This window comes from Erythrolamprus reginae, chromosome 1 (assembly GCF_031021105.1).
Source record: "Erythrolamprus reginae isolate rEryReg1 chromosome 1, rEryReg1.hap1, whole genome shotgun sequence".
In the NCBI taxonomy this organism is placed as follows: Eukaryota; Metazoa; Chordata; class Lepidosauria; order Squamata; family Dipsadidae; genus Erythrolamprus; species Erythrolamprus reginae.
In genome coordinates, this window is record NC_091950.1 from 133,851,907 (window position 1) to 133,872,071 (window position 20,165).

Below are 20,165 nucleotides of genomic sequence, written 5' to 3' on the forward strand. Positions count from 1 at the left end.
TTTTATCTTAGGATATGTTTAAATTCATGTTTAAATTCAGTTACTGTGGATTTACCAACCATGTCTGCTGGAAATTTGTTCCAAGCATTTACTACTCTTTCAATAAAATAATATTTTCTCCCGTTGCTTCTGATTTCCCCCCCAACTAACATCAGATTGTGCCCCCTTGTTCTTGTGTTCACTTTCCCATTAAAAACAATTCCCTCCTTAACCTTATATGTGATATATCTGTTCCCAAGAAATAGAAGGCCAACTAAAGAGTACTGTCATAGTCCAGAAACAGACCTAGGCTTAGTTGAAATTAAACCAGAAGAACAGGCAGAAATTTAGGATCTCGGCAGACAATTTCGGCAGACAATTTTGTAATGGTCTGTCTCAGCATGGAGCAACTCTCTTCAAATTTTAACCAGAAATCTGATTAACTGTGCATTTTGTTGCAATTTGGTTGTGACTAGATTTTTTCTTTAATGTTCTGTTGGTTGTGATGAAGGGTGAATTCTGGTTTGTAGAGAAAATGTAATTACTTGCATCCTATCAAAAGAAATGCATTTTAATTCATTTGGAATTAAAATCTAAGAACTGTGTTTTCTCCTCATCTATATACAGATACATATGCAAAATACTTTCTGCTAGAAAAAAGGGCATTACCAAAATTATAGTTGAATTTATTAGAAAAAGGAAAAAACCTAATAACTAAAAAATAGCTATCCTTTGCTGCTTTCTAAAAATGAATTTACTAATTACTTGTAGATAGGATCTGTAGGTAAATGCTTTTTAATATCTATTTAATATCTGCTATCATTTTAACCACTTCTACCTTGATCACTTTTGTGACTACTTAAAATTCCAAGGGAAAAAAGTGAACTCAATATCAGATTTTGGGATTTGGGCTTTTAACCTTCATATAAAAAATGCTTTTCTACTAGCTTGCCTGAGAAGGCCAAAGAACAGTGCTCAGAACAGTTTGAATTAGAGATGCATTTAAAAAAAATCAGTTAATAAATAAGCAAATAAATATTTTTCACAAAATACAGCTGCTGTAATTTTGTTTATGAATAAATATTAAGAAATCTATGCATTTTGGAAATTTTTATTTGTTTTATTTTATTTGTAGGTTCACCAAGAATTAGCTACAGTTTAAGAGAGAACATGTAGTTATACTAAAATTTCTGCTACAGATCCTTTCTTTGAAAAGGCTGTGATTGCTTTGAGATTGAAATAGAATTCCAGTATAATACTGTATACTGGATGTTCTTCTTGGTTTCCAAACTATGCATATATACCCAGAACAGTCAAGAAAATTGTTTCATCGCAAATCTACAACCTGTTCAATAAAAAAGTGCACTCAAGTTCCTTTCATTTGATGTACATGGAAACAGATTTTTATTTGGGGGAGGGAGTATCTAATTTTCACAGGATAGTGTTTGCATTTTTCATTGGACAGCTTTATTTCGTAATTATGCGAGTAAGGTACTAGATTATTCTTTTCTATCACTGTGATTTGCATTCAACATTGCAATTTATTTTCCAGAGGGTACCAAAAATTGGACTAGTCACCTTTTTCCCTCCCATCTCTCGTGGGTGATGCTTTTGGAGTGATTAAGAAATACATGGATTGAAATCAGCAGGTTTGTCTGGAGGCCTTTCTCACGATTAGCTAGTTCAGTGTTTCCCAACCTTGGCAACTTGAAGATATTTGGACTTCAACTCCCAGAATTCCCCAGCCAGCGAATGCTGGCTGGGGAATTCTGGGAGTTGAAGTCCAAATATCTTCAAGTTGCCAAGGTTGGGAGACACTGAGCTAGTTGGAACCTGTTCTCACAGCTGGAAGATGCTTTGAAATCTCCTTGCTATAGGTGCGGCTTTGAAATGTCACGGCTCATATAGAATCCAGGCATTCGTTGGCAGCAGCTTCCCTTTGCTACCACCCACCTTCCTGGCATTCTGCCACTGCCATCCCTGGCAAGCTGAATTGCTCTAGCGTTCAGTTCCTTTTAGCCAGATTGTTGACTGAAAGCTCACTGCAACAGGAAGACAGTTTTGCTCCCCTGTCCCCCCAACCTCTTGTTTCTTGATCATTTGGGAATAGATCATCCATCTCAGAAAGCATCTGGTGCTAAGTAGCTTAGAGATGCACAATTTCCACTACATGCCCTTTCGGTTTGCACAGGGGATCTGGGCAGGAGAAGATGGTTGAATCCAGGCCCTCCCACTGATTGTCTGCTATTACAGTATTTGTTAAAGGTCGTTGCTTCAAGCTGACTCAGGATCTTTCCCTGCAGTGGCTTCTTGAATTTCCAGTGCGACACAGTAGCATTGGACTGGTGCCTATGAAAGACATCTTGTGAGATCCTGCCCAGTCTTTGCTTTCACCTGACAGAGGGATTTCAGGTGACATCTAGGCCACTGCATTGTTTGGAATTTAGTCAGATGGAAACAGAAGGTGCTACTTACTAAAAATATTGATGAGGGGGGGAAAAAGCTATCACTTTCTCTAGGGTTACTGTTCAGTGCCACAGCACTGAAGGCTTTGTTCTTTCTTTATAGTGCTCTGAATTTCTGCATTTAACAAAGGAATGCCCCTCAACACATAAAATGTCAGTTTAGTGGCTGATAGAATTGTAAATGCTAAATCCCATAATCAACTTTGTCACACTTGGAATGTTAATACAGTAGTAGCTTTCTGCACTTAAACTGTTACTCTCTCTGTACAGTGTTTGGGAGGTAGTTAAACATTAACCCCATAGAATAGCATGAGATAAATTCCACTTAAATGGGTAGTGAAAATTACTTTGTTGCAAGCAATACAACCCAGGGGTGATCAGAACCCATTTGACTCTTGTGTTCCTCTATATCAGGAATACAATACTGTATATCAAAGTTGACTCTTCTATGACTTGTGGACTTCAACTCCCAGAATTCCTGAGCCAATCATGCTAGCTCAGGAATTCTGGGAATTGAAGTCCACATGTCACAGAAGAGCCAAATTTGCCTACCCCTGCTCTATATCACATACTTCTTGCTCTTTCACTTATAGCTAAGAGAGACTACAAGAGTATTGGCAAACTAAAGCATCAACAGCCTTATTGAGTGATGTTTATTGCATATCTTATTTTCCAACAAATTGTAATTTTAACATGCAGTGGTTCAACCTGCCAAGAATCTATGAGCCAAAGATTAGACCTTGAGACAAGATTTCTATATATAAATGAGTTCTTGATTGTGAGTTGGCTAGAAGGAATACATGCAGTTCAGGGAAGGATATGAAAATAGGAACCACTGGCATGCAAATCATAATAAGATGGATTTGAATAAGTTTCTTACGTTGTAAACATATTGTTTGTAAATTATAAGCAATATTACAACTTAATACAATGAGTGAATTCAGCCAGAATTCAGATCAGCTTTTTTCAATATGGCGTCCTTGATATTGAACTGGCCATGCTTACTGAAGTTGTTGGGAGTGGAGTCCCACATAACTGAGCTTATGCATCAGGTTAGAGAAGACTGCTATGTAAACAGACCCGGGCTAGTTTTTTATTAGTTTAGTTCACTTGGTATCAATAATCACTTCATCCCTCTGATGCCATATTCATACAATTTCATATCTATGTAGTAAAGACGAACTTTAATTTGTTTCAGTCACTCTTGAAACTATTGATTAACATTGATATAATGATCACAAAGTAGCAGTAACAAAAATCAGGCTTTTTAAGTAACTTTCAGCCACTATGAAAAAGAACAGTGACCATCAGCCAGTAGGGAAATGCCACTGGAAAGCTAGCATTGGAGTAGTGGGTTGAACTGTGGGAGATTTAAACCATCTTAAGAAAATAAGCAATGAGCCCTTCTGGCACTGTGCTTAGAATACAGTATTGCAGGTTATTTCTGCTGGCTGCAATTTGGCAGGTCGAATCTCACCAGGCTCAAGGTTGACTCAGCCTCCCATCCTTCTGAGGTTGGTTGTTGGGGACAATAGGCTGGCTCTGTAAACTGCTTAGAGGGGGCTAGAAAGCACTATGAATTGGTATATAAGTCTTAAATGCTATTGTTGTTGCTATAACATGAGAAGAGAAACCCAGAAGCTTTCAATTTTCACCCAGAAGTTTTCTAGAGTCAATGGAAAGGAATTCCCTGCCTAGAATAGATCTTTCACTATTTCATGCACTAATCAGGCTTAGGTTGGTCAGAATAGAAGTAGAATTAGAATTGAATGGACTAAAATAGAATTCTTTATTGGCCAAGTCTGGATTGGACACACAAGGAAATTGTCTTATTTTAAGTATTTTAGCTGCATATTTTAAGTTTTAAAGTTTAAAAGGTTTTGCACTTTCTAGGTCATCCAGTTGCCCAACCTATGTAAAAATAAATGGCTTGGAAACTCAAGTTCCAGTCTCCAAAATGGATTTAGGGATGAGCAAAAAAGTCTGCGTGGAGACTGAAAGGAATGGTCTCATAGAAAGTGGCTGGATCCAGAATATTGCAGTGACAAAGCACATTGTTTCAACCCATCTCTACAATGTACATCGGCCCATCATAACTACACTGTTTGAAATGGGATATTAGAGAAAACACCACTCACAGAACCTAGCACATTCAGCTGTCCCCCAGCTGCCACAGCTGGGGGAGAATCTGGAGATAGGATGCAAGTAGAGATATGTCCTTGGGATGTCTTCATCCTGGGGCGAAATGATTTGTCCCAAGACCTGTGTGTATCTCTTTGAAATTTTATTTCTGAATTGAAAGTAAGACAGTAGTGTTTTAAATTTAACATCTGTGCACCATGCATCTAAGCACCACTACCAAGTTTTATTTACATATAATTTTATTTACATATTTCTTCCTTGGAATTCAGAGGATGCATTTCCAGTGTGACACAGTAGAAATTTAGAAAGGAGCCACGTCTGCGAAATAAACTTGCTACTTTCCCTCTGGGCAAGAGTTCCAGAGAATGAAGGAAAATGTTTTAGATTGATAAAGACAGAGGGAAGTCTGGGGCAGCTGTGAGTCAGTGCTCTTATTTATGCAATATTTTCATCTGAAACTTTCCTTGACCTCGAGTCTGCTTGTCAAATGTGCCAGTGATCTTCCCGCTTGGCAGAGGTGGGCTGCTAAGGTGGAATGGTGATGTGTACTCGCCCCGGTGGCTCTGAGTGCTAGTGGAGTCCAGTGCAATTCTGCTACTGCACCTGGGCAAGCTATCTCTGTACCTCTCTCTCTCTGCTCTGACTGCTTCTCTATCCCCTACTGTCACTCTTACATTCTCAGGCCAGGTGAGGAATGACGAGGAGGATAGGGCGAAGGGTAGGGCCAGCCACTGGTGGGAGCCACAGCAGAGGGCCCAAAGATGTGGCTCCGGGGCTGCAGGTTGCTGACACCTGTACTACAGCTTTATAAAGTAGTATTAATACTTCACGTGATCTTGATTCTGTGCTTCTGTTTATACAACCCAGGATCATATTAACTTTTTTTGGTGACTGCTGCACACTGCCAGCTCATATTCAAGTGACCATCCATTGGGGCTCCAAGGTCCCTCTCACAGTTACTGTTTTTGAGCCAGGTCTCACATTATATATATTTATACCTTTATTTATTTATTGTATTTATATGCCATTCACTCCAAACAGATTCTGAGCGGCTAACAATAGTAATAAATATAACAACAATGAAAACAGTTAAAATCTAATAATAAAAGTCAGTAATAACAGTAATAACATAAAAAACATTACATACTTGCAATCAGCCTAATTCCAGACCTGCCGGAAAAGCCAGGTCTTAACGGCTTTCTGGAAGACCAGTAGGGTGGAGATAGTGCGGATCCCTGGAGGCAGTTGGTTCCAAAGGGTCGGAGCCACCACAGAGAAGGCTCTTCCCCGAGGTCTTGCCAACCGAGATTGTTTGGCGGATGGGACCTGGAGAAGGCCAACTCTCTCAGCCCTTACTGGCCGCAGCGAGGTATGAAGGAGGAGGCAGTCCTGTAAATAGTCTGGCCCTGAGACATTTAGGGCTTTAAAGGTGATAACCAACACTTTGAATGTTTTTTCCTGCCTAAATGTAAGACTTTGCTTTTCTCTGCATTAAAATTCATTTTGTTGGATAGGGCCCATTATTCAAATCTATCAAGATCTTTTTGGATCCTGAGCTTTTCTTCTGGGATGTTAGCGATTCCTGCTGGCATAGTGTCATCTGCAAATTTGATGCGTTCCTCTTCTATTTCCTCATGCATCCCACAGGTGTGTGGATAGTTACCACATATACGTCAACAATACCGTGTTTCCCCGATAGTAAGACCCCCCCGATTGTAAGACATATGGGGGGTTTCAGGGGGGTCGGCTTATATAAGCCATACCCCGAAAGTAAGACATATGTCTTACTTTCGGGGAAACACGGTACTAAAAGCGAGGGAGCAGTTCGCAGCGCCCTGGCGGCGGTTCCCTCCGCTTTGACGGCGCTGGTCCGCTCGCTCGTCCCCGCAACCGACCCACATTTCCGGGTTGGCGAGCCTGGATTGTTTTTCCTGCGAGCGCTGGTCCCCGCTAAGCCTTCGCTTAGCGGGGACCAGCGCTCGCAGGAAAAACAATCCAGGCTGAGTGAGGCTTCGGACCAGCGCCGTCCTTCGCCTCACATTTCCGGGTTGGCGAGCCTGGATTGTTTTTCCTGCGAGCGCTGGTCCCCGCTAAGCCTTCGCTTAGCGGGGACCAGCGCTCGCAGGAAAAACAATCCAGGCTGAGTGAGGCTTCGGACCAGCGCCGTCCTTCGCCTCACATTTCCGGGTTGGCGAGCCTGGATTGTTTTTCCTGCGAGCGCTGGTCCCCGCTAAGCCTTCGCTTAGCGGGGACCAGCGCTCGCAGGAAAAACAATCCAGGCTGAGTGAGGCTTCGGACCAGCGCCGTCCTTCGCCTCACATTTCCGGGTTGGCGAGCCTGGATTGTTTTTCCTGCGAGCGCTGGTCCCTGCTAAGCCTTCGCTTAGCGGGGACCAGCGCTCGCAGGAAAAACAATCCAGGCTCGCCAACCCGGAAATGCGAGGCGAAGGACGGCGCTGGTCCGAAGTTGTAGAAGCGAGCCGAGCGGGCAGCCGGAGCTGCGCCCTCCTTCGCCCGCCTCCTTTCCGGCAGGCAGGTGGGACTGCCCAACTGCGCAGAGCGGCTCCTCCCCTCCAGACGCGTGTCGGGGAAGCGGGTCGGTTGCGGGAACGAGCGAGCGGACCAGCGCCGTCAAAGCGGAGAGAACCGAGCAGATCAGCTGCTGGGCGGCCTCCCTGGGTCTTCCCGACTTCACCCTGTCAATTTGGTTAGTGGAGGCGGGAAACGGCAGGGGGGGGGGGGATGTAAGACATACCCCGAAAGTAAGACCTAGTGGGGCTTTTGCGGGTAAAAAGATAGTAAGACACTGTCTTACTATCGGGGAAACACGGTATTTATAAGTTTTAGGGTTAAGCACCACAATATATTTAATGTTATGCCATTATCATGATTTACAGATAAAAATTGATTTGTATCTTTCTGCTGCATTATCTTGTAACTTATGTTATTTAGGTTTAGCTTGGCATAATGTCTGAATAGAAACTGTGTTACTCTCTGGTAATTTTTTTCTCTCCATTTCACGAACAATGTGCTCCATCCTTTCATGGAACAGAGAATTGCTTTATCAATGAATGAACTCAAACCATCTTTTTTGTTCTTGGTTACTGAGAGGATTTTTCCTGTTTGCATTTGATGTACCAATTTGAGATTACTGAAAAAATAGGATATCAAGATTAGATGCTTCTCCTAACATGATAGTTTTTCATTTGTGACTGAGGAATTATTCTTTGGGCAAGATGGAGTATACTTACTGGGGCATCAGTTCTGGGAAAGACAAACAGGGAGCAGTTGATTTTTCTGATTTAAAATTGTCCTGCAGAGCCAATATTTGGCATAATTAAGGAAAGAAGCTTTTTCCCCCCACTGTCAGATTGAATGATTCAAGTAACTTTCATAGGGCCAGTACAGGCTGGTTTTCAGCATGTTTGGTCAAATTTAGAGGGCAGGATTTGTGTCTTTTGAGGAGGCTACAGCTTGCAGAAGCAATTGTTAAAATTTGACTCTGGACTGTGTCTCAATTCCAAAGGAGGGGGGATTATTTAGGAGAGTGAAAAACTAGCAATTTGGGAAATTAAACACATAATCGGTGCTTAACTGGGAAAAATGGTTTGCAAAAATGTTTCTCCAGATGTATTTGTGATCCTAAAGGCTGCTTCACTCATTATATAACTTCTGTACATGAAGCATTTCCAATATAAGCACAAACATGCATATAGATTATGTGTGTTCTTTAACAACAGTGCTGTCACATCACATACTTAATTGAATAATAATGGGTAGGGATGGGAAATAAATATCTTGAATGAACATCTAACCCAGAGATAATAATTTTAATTGCAAATTGTCCTCAATGGCTTGCAAAGCATCTCTAGGAATGCCTTCTCTATTTGCATATATAAATCCCTCAATGGCATGAACAGCTGTGAAAAACAGCAAAATGGGGAGTAAATGCTCTATAAACCCATCAGCAATTGCATTAATCCCAATTGACCCTCTGTATTTTAAAACTGCTAGATTGGGATAAATGGAATTGACAGCTCCTATGAGCACTGGGGGAGATTTAGCAAACTGGATCAGATAGATGGTGTGAAAAGGCCATTTGAATCAATGGCATCATTGGAGAACAAAGAGAGTGGAAGTGCTTTTCACATTACAGACTCTGGATGTCTGGAAAGGTATTTGAATTATTATTCAAGGTACTTCTTGAACTTGAATTAAAAGCTAAGGCTACACTTAATATAAGCCAAAAGCCCTAACATTTGGGAGCCCTTCCAGCAGCCGGTCAGGTCCCACAGAATTGGCCTTCTTCAGATCTCGTCAGCTAGACCAGTGTTTTTCAACCAGTGTGCCGTGGCACACTGGTGTGCCGTGAGACATGGTCAGGTGTGCCGCGAAGCTCAGAGAGAGAAAGAAAACAAGAGAGAGAGAAATAAAGAGCAAGAGGGAGAGAAAGCAAGCAAGCAAGAGAGAGAGAAAGAAAACAAGAGAGAGAGAAAGAAAGAAAGAGAAAAAGAAAGCAAGAGAGAGAGAGAAAGCAAGAGAGAGAAAAAGAAAGAGAATGAGAGAGAAAGCAAGCAAGAGAGAGAGCAAGAGAGAGAGAGCAAGAGAGAAAGAAAGAAAGAGAGAGAGAAAGAGAGGGAGGGAGGGAAGGTGGGTGAGAGAAATACATAGAGGGAGGTAGGGAGGGAGAGAGAAAGAGAGCAAAAAAGAGGAAAGAAGGAAGAAAGAAAGAGGGATGGAGAGAGAGAGAAAAAAGAGGAAGGGAGAGAAAGAGGGAGGGAGAGAGAAATAGAGCGAAAGGGAGGAAGAGAGAGATACTTTTTTGTCCAAACTTTTTTTAGCCGCCCCCCCCCCCTCAATGTGCCCCATGGTTTTGTAAATGTAAAAAATGTGCCACGGCTCAAAAAAGGTTGAAAATCACTGAGCTAGACAATGTCGCCTGGCGGGACCTAGGGGAAGAGTCTTCTCTGTGATGGCCCCAGACCTATGGAATCAACTCCTTCCAGAGATTCGTAGTGCCCCCACCCTCTCTCTGCCTTTTGCAAAGCTTTAAAGACCCATCTCTGACAACATGCTTGGAGACACTAAATTCAACATCTAGGCCGGGCCAATGAATGATTTATATGTACGATTGGGTGAATGTGAGTGACATTTAAGAAATTGGGGTTTTAGGATGTTTTTTAGATTTACATTTAGAGATGTTTTGTATTTTTCTTGATGTGAGCTGCCCTGAATCCGAGGAGAAGGGCGGCATAGAAATTAAATACAATACATATATACATACATACATATATGCCTTAATACCTTAATACCTTAATACCTTAATACCTTTAATATTGGTAGTATACAAAGATATAACAATGTTTATATGCATGATTTTGGTACTAATAATAGAGAAACATTAGGACAGGGGATGGAAGACACACTGGTGCACTTATGCATGCCCCTTATTGACTTCTTAGGAATCGGGCGAAGTCATCAGTGGATAGTGTAAGGGTAAAGTTTTGTGGGTTAGGTGATGATATTACAGAGTCAGGTAGTGAGTTCCATGCATTAACTACTCAGTTGCTAAAGTTGTATTTCCTACAATTGAGTTTGGAGCGGCTTACTTCGAGTTTGTATCTGTTGTGTGCCCCTGTGTTGTTGCAGTTGAAGCTGAAGTAGTTGTTGACATGAAGGACGTTGTAGCAGATTCTGTTCTCCAGAGCCACATGTTTTAACCACAAAACCTTCACCTCAGCATCACCTGGAAGACGGAATATCTAATTAGTGCTGCAGATTGTTAACTTTGGGTCATACCTAACCTCCAGGGGGAGAGAATTTTTAAGACACAAAGCTAATAGTAATTCTGCCATATCAGGTGTGTAACATTTCAGATGACCACGAGGTGGATCAGTTTTACAGTCCTAATATAACACACTATTATATAAAATGATTTTCCTCATCAAGTAAAATGCATCCCATTTCTTTGCCATTTTGATTGATGAAGAAAGATCTACATAGTCTTCTATGACATTAAAAAAATCCCAATCAAGTTATTTCCTTCTGATTTTTTAAATTTAAGAATAAAAACACAGGGGATAGTTGGGCTATTAGGTGAAGTGCTTATAGAAGTAATTGTACAATATACAGGACTGGTAAATTTAATCTCCTTGATTCAATAATAAAAATCCCATAGCATTTTTTATTCTTGTTCCTGGGTATGAAATGTTAGAACCTTAAAGAGGAACAGATTGGGGACAGCTAACATAATCAGTGAGTGGGTTCAACTTTCTCCTCAACTGTCAAAATATTTGCTTGTCTTTGTTTTAAGACAGTGTGTAAAACCACTGGCTGCACCTTGTAGGCAGTGGTGGGCTACGAGCCGGAACGCTAAATTGCGCTCCCCACGCAGCTTGTAAGTGCTTGTAGGACCAGCGCGATTTTGTTTCTGCATCTCTGCAGGAAGCAAAATCGCACACGGAGCCGCAGGTCCGTCCCTATTTCGGTGAGGGTTTTTTGCTTCTGCACATGCTGAAACACGGGTGCACCTGTGGCTCCGTGCGTGATTTTGCTTCCTCCAGAAGTACAGAAGCAAAATGGCGCTGGCCCCGCAAGCACTTACGAGCCGTGGCGGCGAGCGCAATTTAGCATTCCGGCTCATAGCCCTCTGCTGTTTGTAGGCCATGGCTTATGGCTTAACTATAAATCTGCCCTTTGTGGCTTATTCAGCAAATCCCGGGTAGAAATTATGACTAAATGTGATTAACCTAGCAGTATCTGCAAAAAATAAAACGTCCCCAACCAATTTATTTATTTTTTATTTATTTATTTATTTTGTCCAATACACAATGAGGGTTTTAGTGGGTATATATCTATATATACACATAGTAAAATACATGATGAAGGTTATAGAGGAGATACTCATGGTAAAATATATCTAAGAAATAATAGAAAAGAAGGTATAGTAATAGAACATATCAGTGAAAGAATAGAAGAAGAGATATAGGAATAGAAGAAAGGTATAGGAGATATAGGAGAGCAATAGGACAGGGGACGGAAGGCACTCTAGTGCACTTGTACTCGCCCCTTACTGACTTCTTAGGAATCTGGATAGGTCAACCGTAGATAATCTAAGGGTAAAGTGTTGGGGGTTTGGGGATGACATTATGGAGTCCGGTAATGAGTTCCATGCTTCGACAACTCGGTTACTGAAGTCATATTTTTTACAGTCAAGTTTGGAGCGGTTAATATTAAGTTTAAATCTGTTGTGTGCTCTTGTGTTGTTGTGGTTGAAGCTGAAGTAGTCACCGACAGCAGGACGTCGCAGCATATGATCTTGTTTGTGACTTTTAATTTAATTGTGACTTTTAATTTGTCTGTGGATACCAAGATGGGGAAGCAGGATGATTAAGTGATTGGTATTTTGTAATCAAAGGGATCAGTTTTCCAGTGAAATAATAATATTGTTTGATTTCAATTGAATCAAGCTGACAAACTGAATCTGAAATAAATTCTCGATTAATGGAGTCCAAAGTTCCTCTCCTGTTTGGCTTCTGCTATGTTAAGGAGTCATGCCTGATTTAGAGGGTCCTGGTCAAAGATTGAAGCAACTTGAATTAAATACCAAAATGCAGGCTGATCAGGAATACTGAAAGTACAGTAGTTGTCTGGAACAGTGTATGTATATCTCTGTTGTTAATCTGGTACATTTTAGAGAGAAAACAAGTACTGGATTCAGGACAGCATTTGTAAAAGAAATGTTTATTTACAGCAAGAAGTCTATACGAAAAATGGAATGAATCATCCATTTGTTGCAGGGTAAGAAAAGGGGGGAGAAAAGAAAATATGGTCCACTTCTCCGGAGAGGGGCAGCATACAAATCCAATAAATAAAAAAATAAATACATTCTTCTTGGAAAGGAGGACTAGAAGAATAGGGATTAGATGAAGATTTGAATCACTGGGAGAGCCCTAGCCCATTGAATGCAGAATAACATCCCCATCCAAAAAGAAACTGAAATTGAAGAAGGTCAATTGACATGATTTAATGAAAGCAGGGAAGAATTACTTTTTTCTGTGCTGAACAGGATTGCTCTATCCACTTATATCTTCTTCTCCTACATGTCCCCTGAACTTCTTAGCTAGCTGCTTCTTTGGCTGTACAGTGATCCCTCGATTATCGCGAGGGTTCCGTTCCAAGACCCCTCGCGATAATCGATTTTTCGCGATGTAGGGTTGCGGAAGTAAAAACACCATCTGCGCATGCGCGCCCTTTTTTCATGGCCGCGCATGCGCAGATGGTGGCGTTTGCGTGGGCGGCGGGGAAGACCCAAGGAAGGTTCCTTCGGCCGCCCAGCAGCTGATCTGCTCGGCAGCGCAGCAGCAGCGAGCAGACGAAGATCGGGGTTTCCCCGCCGCCCACGCAAAAGGGAAACCCCGATTCGGCTCCTCGCTGCTGCCGCGCTGCCGAGCAGATCAGCTGCTGGGCGGCCGAAGGAACCTTCCCTGGGTCTTCCTCGCTGATGCCCCCGCCCGCCCGCCGCCCGCCAGCAAGAGGGGGAGAGATAGAGAAAGAGAGAGAAGGAAAGAAAGAGATGAGAGAGGGAGGAAGAGAGTGTGAGAGAGGAAGAAGCAAGATAGAGAAAGAGAGAGAGAAAGAAAGATGAGAAAGGAAGGAAGAGAGTGACGTCATCGGGTGGGAAAAATCGCGATATAGCGTTTCGCGAAGAACGAGATCGCGAAAATCGAGGGATCACTGTACACGTCTTTAAAAATAGTCTTCATCCTGAAGATAGCATTCCACCAGGTTTGTTTATTTCCACCCATTTTTGATTATCGGTTTTGTAAGCTCTGCTTTTTCCCCCTTTTTGCAGGACGTTTAATAGAACTCAATGGCAAAAAGTGAACATTATTGCAGAACACTAAATAAAAGGAAAGTGGGCATAGCTGGCTTTGCAAGCCCTGTTTTGTGAGTTCTCTTGTAACAGTACAGGACGCTGAAGCAACAGAGAAAAAGTGTGAATTGCTTGCCAGTCAATCTGAAACATGGAAAAAGTTTGATCAAAAGAGGAATCATGGCAGGTGGAGGGGAGATAAGTTCTGTACCATGCTTAAAAATACAGTCCAGGTATTAGGTCTACTTGTATTATTAAGAAAATGTAGAGAGAAATCAGTTGAAACTGATACAAAATTTAATCTTTTGCCCAGGCACAGGAAAAAGTAGATTCTTTGGAAAATCAACTTTTATGCGGTTTAGATGGTGTTCTGTTACAACGCTATAGCAAGAGTTTATTAAGCATTAAATTAGTTTTGGATAGTAAAAGGTGAGCCAATGATTCTGGCAGTTTTCTCTGTGATGATTGACATGTTATGCCCCAAAGCGTGGGTATCAAACTCGGTGTTGTCATGTGACGTATTGCAATTCCCCCCCCCCTTTGGTTAACTGGGCATGGCCAGCATGTGACACATCTGGCCTGTGGGCTGCGGGTTTGACCCCATCCTACCCCAGAGATATGCTCATAGATTTTGGTGATTTTATTTACTCTAAGTATTTATTGATATGAACCACTATTTTTCATCAGATGCAGTTGAATGCATGAACTGAACTGATGCTTAAAGACTATTGTATGTGAATAGTATTCACAAACATTTACCTGAACGTGTAAGGAATTATTTCTGCTGTTCAATCATCCTAAAATACATTGATGGACTGAACTTAAGTCTCCTCTAGTTTTGCCTGAGTGAATCATATCCTTTCAATTACAAGATTTGATATTAAGTCATAATCTTTTCTGTTTGGTTTTTAAACTAAATACTGGCTATTCTGAATCCATTTTAAATATTTTAGTGATACAAACAGTTCGCTGCAATGGAAAAAATGGGCTGTAAGTATGCTTTGAAGTACACTATTTAGGCTTTGCAATTTTATCCATAATCTTTTGGTCTTATGTTTCATTTTCTAAATAATCATCAAAGCTCCCTATACCTGCATTATATTTCTACTACTATTCTCTTTAAAATAACTGTTTTCGATTGGGCGGTCTGATTTTTTTTTCTAAAGGGATAAATAAATGAACCGGGTTTTTTTAAGCGAACGTGCGGCTCTCACAGATTTAATCATTAGTCTCATAGCACCCATATTGCTCTCTTTTACATTGGTATAAACTGACCCCGGAGTTCATTTTACCGTATGCATGCGATCTAATCATAAATAGCATTTAGATAGCAATAGCATTTAGACTTAAATACTGCGGTTGCCAGATGGCTATACATCAACCATTAGACTCGGTCACAGATAGCGGGTGGACCAGTCACAGACAGCAGGTGGGCCGAATGCGTCCTGAGGGCCGCCCCTTGCCCTGGTCTGTTACAGACTATTGTACAGACTTAGAGCTATAGCTTTTTAAATAACAGAAATAAAAACAACAACAACAACAATAATAGAAAAATAACAAAATATCGCGAACCGATATTATGGATGAAACATGTGACAGTGATACCCATTGTCTTCAGGCCACTTGGCACTATGTCCAAGAATTTTACAAAATACATCAAGAAATTATAGCTTCCTGCAATAATAGAACTGCGGAACTGCAAAAAAATGCGCTACTTGGAACATCATGGTTATGACCTATAAAGCCCTTCATGGCATCGGACCAGAATATCTCCGGGACCGCCTTCTGCCGCACGAATCCCAACGACCAGTTAGGTCCCACAGAGTTGGCCTTCTCCGGGTCCAGTCGACTAAACAATGTCGTTTGGTGGAACCCAGGGGAAGAGCCTTCTCTGTGGTGGCCCCAACCCTCTGGAACCAGCTCCCCCCCAGAGATCAGAATTGCCCCCACCCTCCTCACCTTTCGTAAGCTCCTTAAAACCCACGTCTGTCGTCAGGCATGGGGGAATTGAGATATTTCTTCCCCCTAGGCCTGTACAATTTATGCATGGTATGTTTGTGTGTATGTTCGGTTTTTAATAAGAGTCTTTTAATTATTTTAAATATTAGATTTGTTATATGTTGTTTCATTATTGTTGTTAGCCACCCCGAGTCTACGGAGAGGGGTGGCATACAAATCTAATAAATAAAATGAATGAATTAATGAATTAATGAATTAATGAATGAATAATCATACATTTTAAAACAATGCTTTGTCGATACCGCTGCAACCATAAGCACCAGTCAATAAAATTTGTGATACATCTTTAAATGTTCAGTTGATTGAGTTTCATGCTTAATGAATAAAATAACAACAACACAACAACAACAAAAATATTGGGTGGTATATAAGCTTTCATTGTGTGAATGGTGGGGTGGGTTGACTGGGAACCTGTATGCTTTACACACCGTATGTTATTTGCATCAGAATAGCCACTCCATTTTCTATGGAACTGTAAATGATTCCCAATATACCTGTAACTATTATCAGGATTGGGTGAAATAAACTTTATATATATATCTACCGTATATAGATATACATGTATATTGTATAATTCCTACAGTTATCTTCATCTTTTATTTTTAGTACGACCCTTTAACAATAAAAATATTGGATGGTATATAAAACTTCACCCAGTCTAGTTTTTCTCCTAGATATGTGAATTCTAGTTTTTGAGTTCTCTATCAAGGTGACAGTTGCTGAGAATTTTGGAAACTAAAATCTTTATGTACTTGAAGATGCCCTAAGTCAGTGATGGCGAACCTTTTTTCCCTCGGGTGCCGAAAGAGCGTGCGGGTGTGCTATCGTGCATGCACAAGTGTCCACACCCATAATTCAATGCCTGGGGAGGATGAAAACAGCTTTCCCTGCCCGCCCGCCCTCTGGAGGCCCTCTGGAGGCTGGAAACAGCATGTTTCCCAGCTTCTGGTTGGCTCAGTAGGTTTGCATTTTGCCCACCCCAGCTCCAAAGGCTTTCTTGGAGTTGGGGGAGGGGAAAAATGCCCTCCCCTTCCCCCCAGAAGCACTCTGAAAGCCAAAAACGACCTCCCAGAGCCTCTGTGCAAGCCAAAAATCAGCTGGCCGGCACACACATGCACGTTGGAGCTGAGCTAGGGAAACAGCTCGCGTGTCAACAGATATGGCTCCGCATGCCATCTCTGGCACCCATAAGGTTCGCCATCTCTGCCCTAAGTTAAGAAAGGCTGGCATATGAATAGATATGCTTACGAATCAGAAATATTGTAAACAATTTGCACTATTAGGTCCTCTTGAGCTGTCAGAGTTTCAAAGCCCAGTGAAGAGCTTCTGTCCAAGGAAACTCATTAATAGATCCAGCTAACATAGGGAATTTAACATTTAAAGATTGTGCTGCTTATCTCTTACAAATTATTATTATTATTATTTATTAGATTTGTATGCCGCCCCTCTCCGTAGAGTTTTGCCAATTACTGCCACTGGGAAGTGATTTTCCATAATATATTAGGTTTAAATTCCTGATCTGATACTAGCAATAAAGATTTTGGAAACCTTGTGGATTGATCATCGAGGTGCCCTTATGCAGGAAAGTGAAATGTAAGGCTCTAGTTATGGTCCAGACTTGAAAAAGAAGAGTAAATGTTGTGCGAAGACAAAATACTATTAATAGGGAAGATGTTGGAGTGTAACTCAGTCTGTTGCAACAGCAGCCATATCACTATACAGGTGCATAGCACAAAAATGCCATAGTACAATGTGAAATGAAGACATGAAAAATTATGCATCCCAGAGGCCAGTTAGGTCCCAGAGAATCAGCCTTCTCCAGGTCCCATAGCCAGACAAGGGGAAGAGCCTTCTCTGTGGCAGCCCCGCCCCCCGGCCCTCTGGAACAAACTCCCTCTGTAGATATGTACCGCCCCCTCCTTCCTGGTCTTTCGTAAATCTCTGAAGACCTACCTCTGCCGGCGGGCATGGGGGCCGTGAGCGACGAGATTGCCTCCAGCCGATGTTGGGAATGATTGAATTGAATGAATGTGGATGACTGTACATGGGGTTTTTAGAATCTTTATTAATTTTGTATATTTCTCTTTTAAAAATAATTAGATTTCTTCATATATATTGTCTGCATTTACAATGTTGCCTTGAGTTACTTCGAGAATGGCGGCATAGAAGTTGAATGAATGAATGAATGAATGAATGACTAGATGGATCATGAGGTCTTTTTCTGCCATCAGTCTTCTGTTTTTAATGAATGAATGAATGAATGAATGAATGAATGAATGAATGAATGAATGAATGAATGAAAAAAAGAAAGAAAGAGTGAATAATGTTTCTTTACATGGGTTTTACTGTATGTTCTGACCAATGTTGTTTCTGCTTGATCTTGCAGGAATTATACTATGTTCAGGCAAGATATCCTTTGACCAAGACCTCTTTTGAACGAGACAGAGTCGCACCTATCCCGAGGCCAGAAGTGAGAGGCAGGTCCTCTCTTTGGGCCAAAGGAAGAGAGCCACCTCAACATCCTCCTGCTTTGGTTTGAGCTGAGTTCAGGTGATATCCACCCGTTGCCCCTCTCATGAGCAGAATGGAGTCTAAAGAAAGCACCCGTAGTGGAAACAAGACTGATACCAAGACTGCTAGCTCAGCAAAGTCTGAGAAACCGCATTCCGGGCCGGCGGCAAGTGCTGATAAGAAAGAAGCGCCCAAGGAGCAGCCAACTCCCGCGGCCACCACCCCTGCAAAAAAGGGGGCCACGGCGCCCAGCGAGGCAGCCATGCTGAATGACCACAGCAACCTGAAGCCTACCGCAGCGCCAGCAACCGAAGGGCCTGAGGCAACTGCCCATCCTGCCAACTCCGAGCATAAAGAGAACAGTGCAGAAGAGTCGCCGGGGTGCACCATGTTTGAGAACCTAAAGCCCCTGCTCATCTTTGGAGGGGCAGCTGTAGCTGCCATAGCTGTGATTGTAGGAGTCGCCATCCTAGCTCGGAAAAAATAGGAAACCTAAGGAATGCAGGGAACAGAATTCCCCCCTGGGTTGTGTACTATTCCTTTTGAAATCAGTGCATGTAACCACTTCTATACATACTTATAAATATGCAGTATATCGCAAGAGAGAGAGATAGGTAGGTCTTGCTTAACGTTAGTATGCCAGGGAACTAAAAAACAACAACAACACACCCACCCAGATTTGGTTTTTCCTGGTCAATAGATGCTATTTTGGGTTTCTGTTCCGTAACTCCTCCCCATCTCACTCTTTGGTCAGTTGTAAACTTGGTTCCAGGGTCATTTACAGAATCCTTTTCTTTTAGTTGGGCTCATCTAGTATCCTGTATCCCAGTGTTTCCCAATCTTGGCAACTTGAAGATATTTGGACTTTAACTCCCAGAATTCCCCAGGCAGCGAATGCTGGCTGGGGAATTCTGGGAGTTGAAGTCCAGATATCTTGAAGTTGCCAAGGTTGGGAAACACTGCTGTATCCAACTCACTGAAATACATTCAAAGATGCATAAAAAGGGAGCCTCTTCACTAATCTGAAGACCACATGGTCCCATCCAGTATTCATCTATTTTGGTTCGTTGTCAGAGCACCGAAGTATAGGAGAAGTTATCAAAGTTCAAGAACCAAGTTCAGCCTACTGAGATTACTAACTAAAGCCCAGGAGGCAACAACTTGGCTCGCCATCTATCACACAATGTCTACAAAGCATGGTACTAAATATAATTTAGCCATTGATTGGAACATAGGAAAGTAGTCTTTCTCTACTATTTAAATGCATGTTAAATGCAACTCTGGTTATGAATTGGCCGAGTACCCTTTGTAGAATTTAGATACTTTTTAAAAAGTTTTTTTTTAAAATTAGATATTTATGTGATTTAAAATTTTGGGAAGTTCATCTGTACATATGGATTTTGAATGCTGGAGCTTCTCCATCTAAAGTTACGTACCTGATTGTGCTATGAAAGAGAGCCAAGAAGAATAACAAACACCAAAAGCATAAGCATGTATATTTTATTTCATCTGGAATGTGGATTTAAGGAAATCTGCATATGGAATAACTGCCCAAATGCAAGAATTTGAACCCAATGGATGATCTTCATTTCAACATTTTATAGCTTTAACTCAAGATATACCGTAGCAGAAGAATGATATCCTCCTGTATTTCAATGGAAATCATGCAAAGAAATAACAAAGACTGGTTCACAGGAGCCATTTCCCCCCATAACATTTGAACTGTGATGCTAATGAGAGGAAATGTCCTCTTTTGAAATAGCCTTGTTGCGTTAGTGGTCTTCTTGAAATGATTAAAAGAAGATGGGGGGTGGGGAGGAGAAACAGTTATTTGTCTTCGATTGGTATAAAGATATTTCCCTGACAGAAAGAATCTGGACACTAGAGCATTGGTTATAATGTAAGACGACTGAATGACCATCCCTTATTTAGAATTTTTTTTCCTGCTTGGACCATGCCAGTATGTGTGTGTATGTATGTGTGTGAATTAATTAAACAAGGCACCCATACCAATTACATCAGATTTAGTAAAAGATTGATGTTTGTGGTGTGTGTGTATGTGTGTATCATGTTTTCATCTCATCATGTTCAGAAATTAACCTATACACTAGATTTCTTTGCATTTTTAACCCCACTCACTTTAAAGTCACAAACTATAAACCCAGAAGTGTAGTA

The 20,165-nt window shown here is 41.4% G+C and overlaps 1 protein-coding gene across 1 annotated transcript; it reads left to right on the forward strand.

The window, feature by feature from the left end:
- The first annotated feature begins 17,972 nt into the window (after positions 1–17,972).
- Positions 17,973–18,560, forward strand: CEND1 (cell cycle exit and neuronal differentiation 1). Its single transcript, XM_070765417.1, has one exon. The coding sequence runs from the start codon at positions 18,055–18,057 to the stop codon at positions 18,475–18,477; it is 423 nt and encodes a 140-aa protein (XP_070621518.1). The 5' UTR covers positions 17,973–18,054; the 3' UTR covers positions 18,478–18,560.
- The last annotated feature ends 1,605 nt before the right edge of the window (positions 18,561–20,165 follow it).

What these genes read in the sequence shown, in the direction of transcription:
- CEND1 (XM_070765417.1), top strand. Translation starts at nt 18,055, where the DNA reads ATGAGCAGAATGGAGTCTAAAGAAAGCACCCGTAGTGGAAACAAGACT.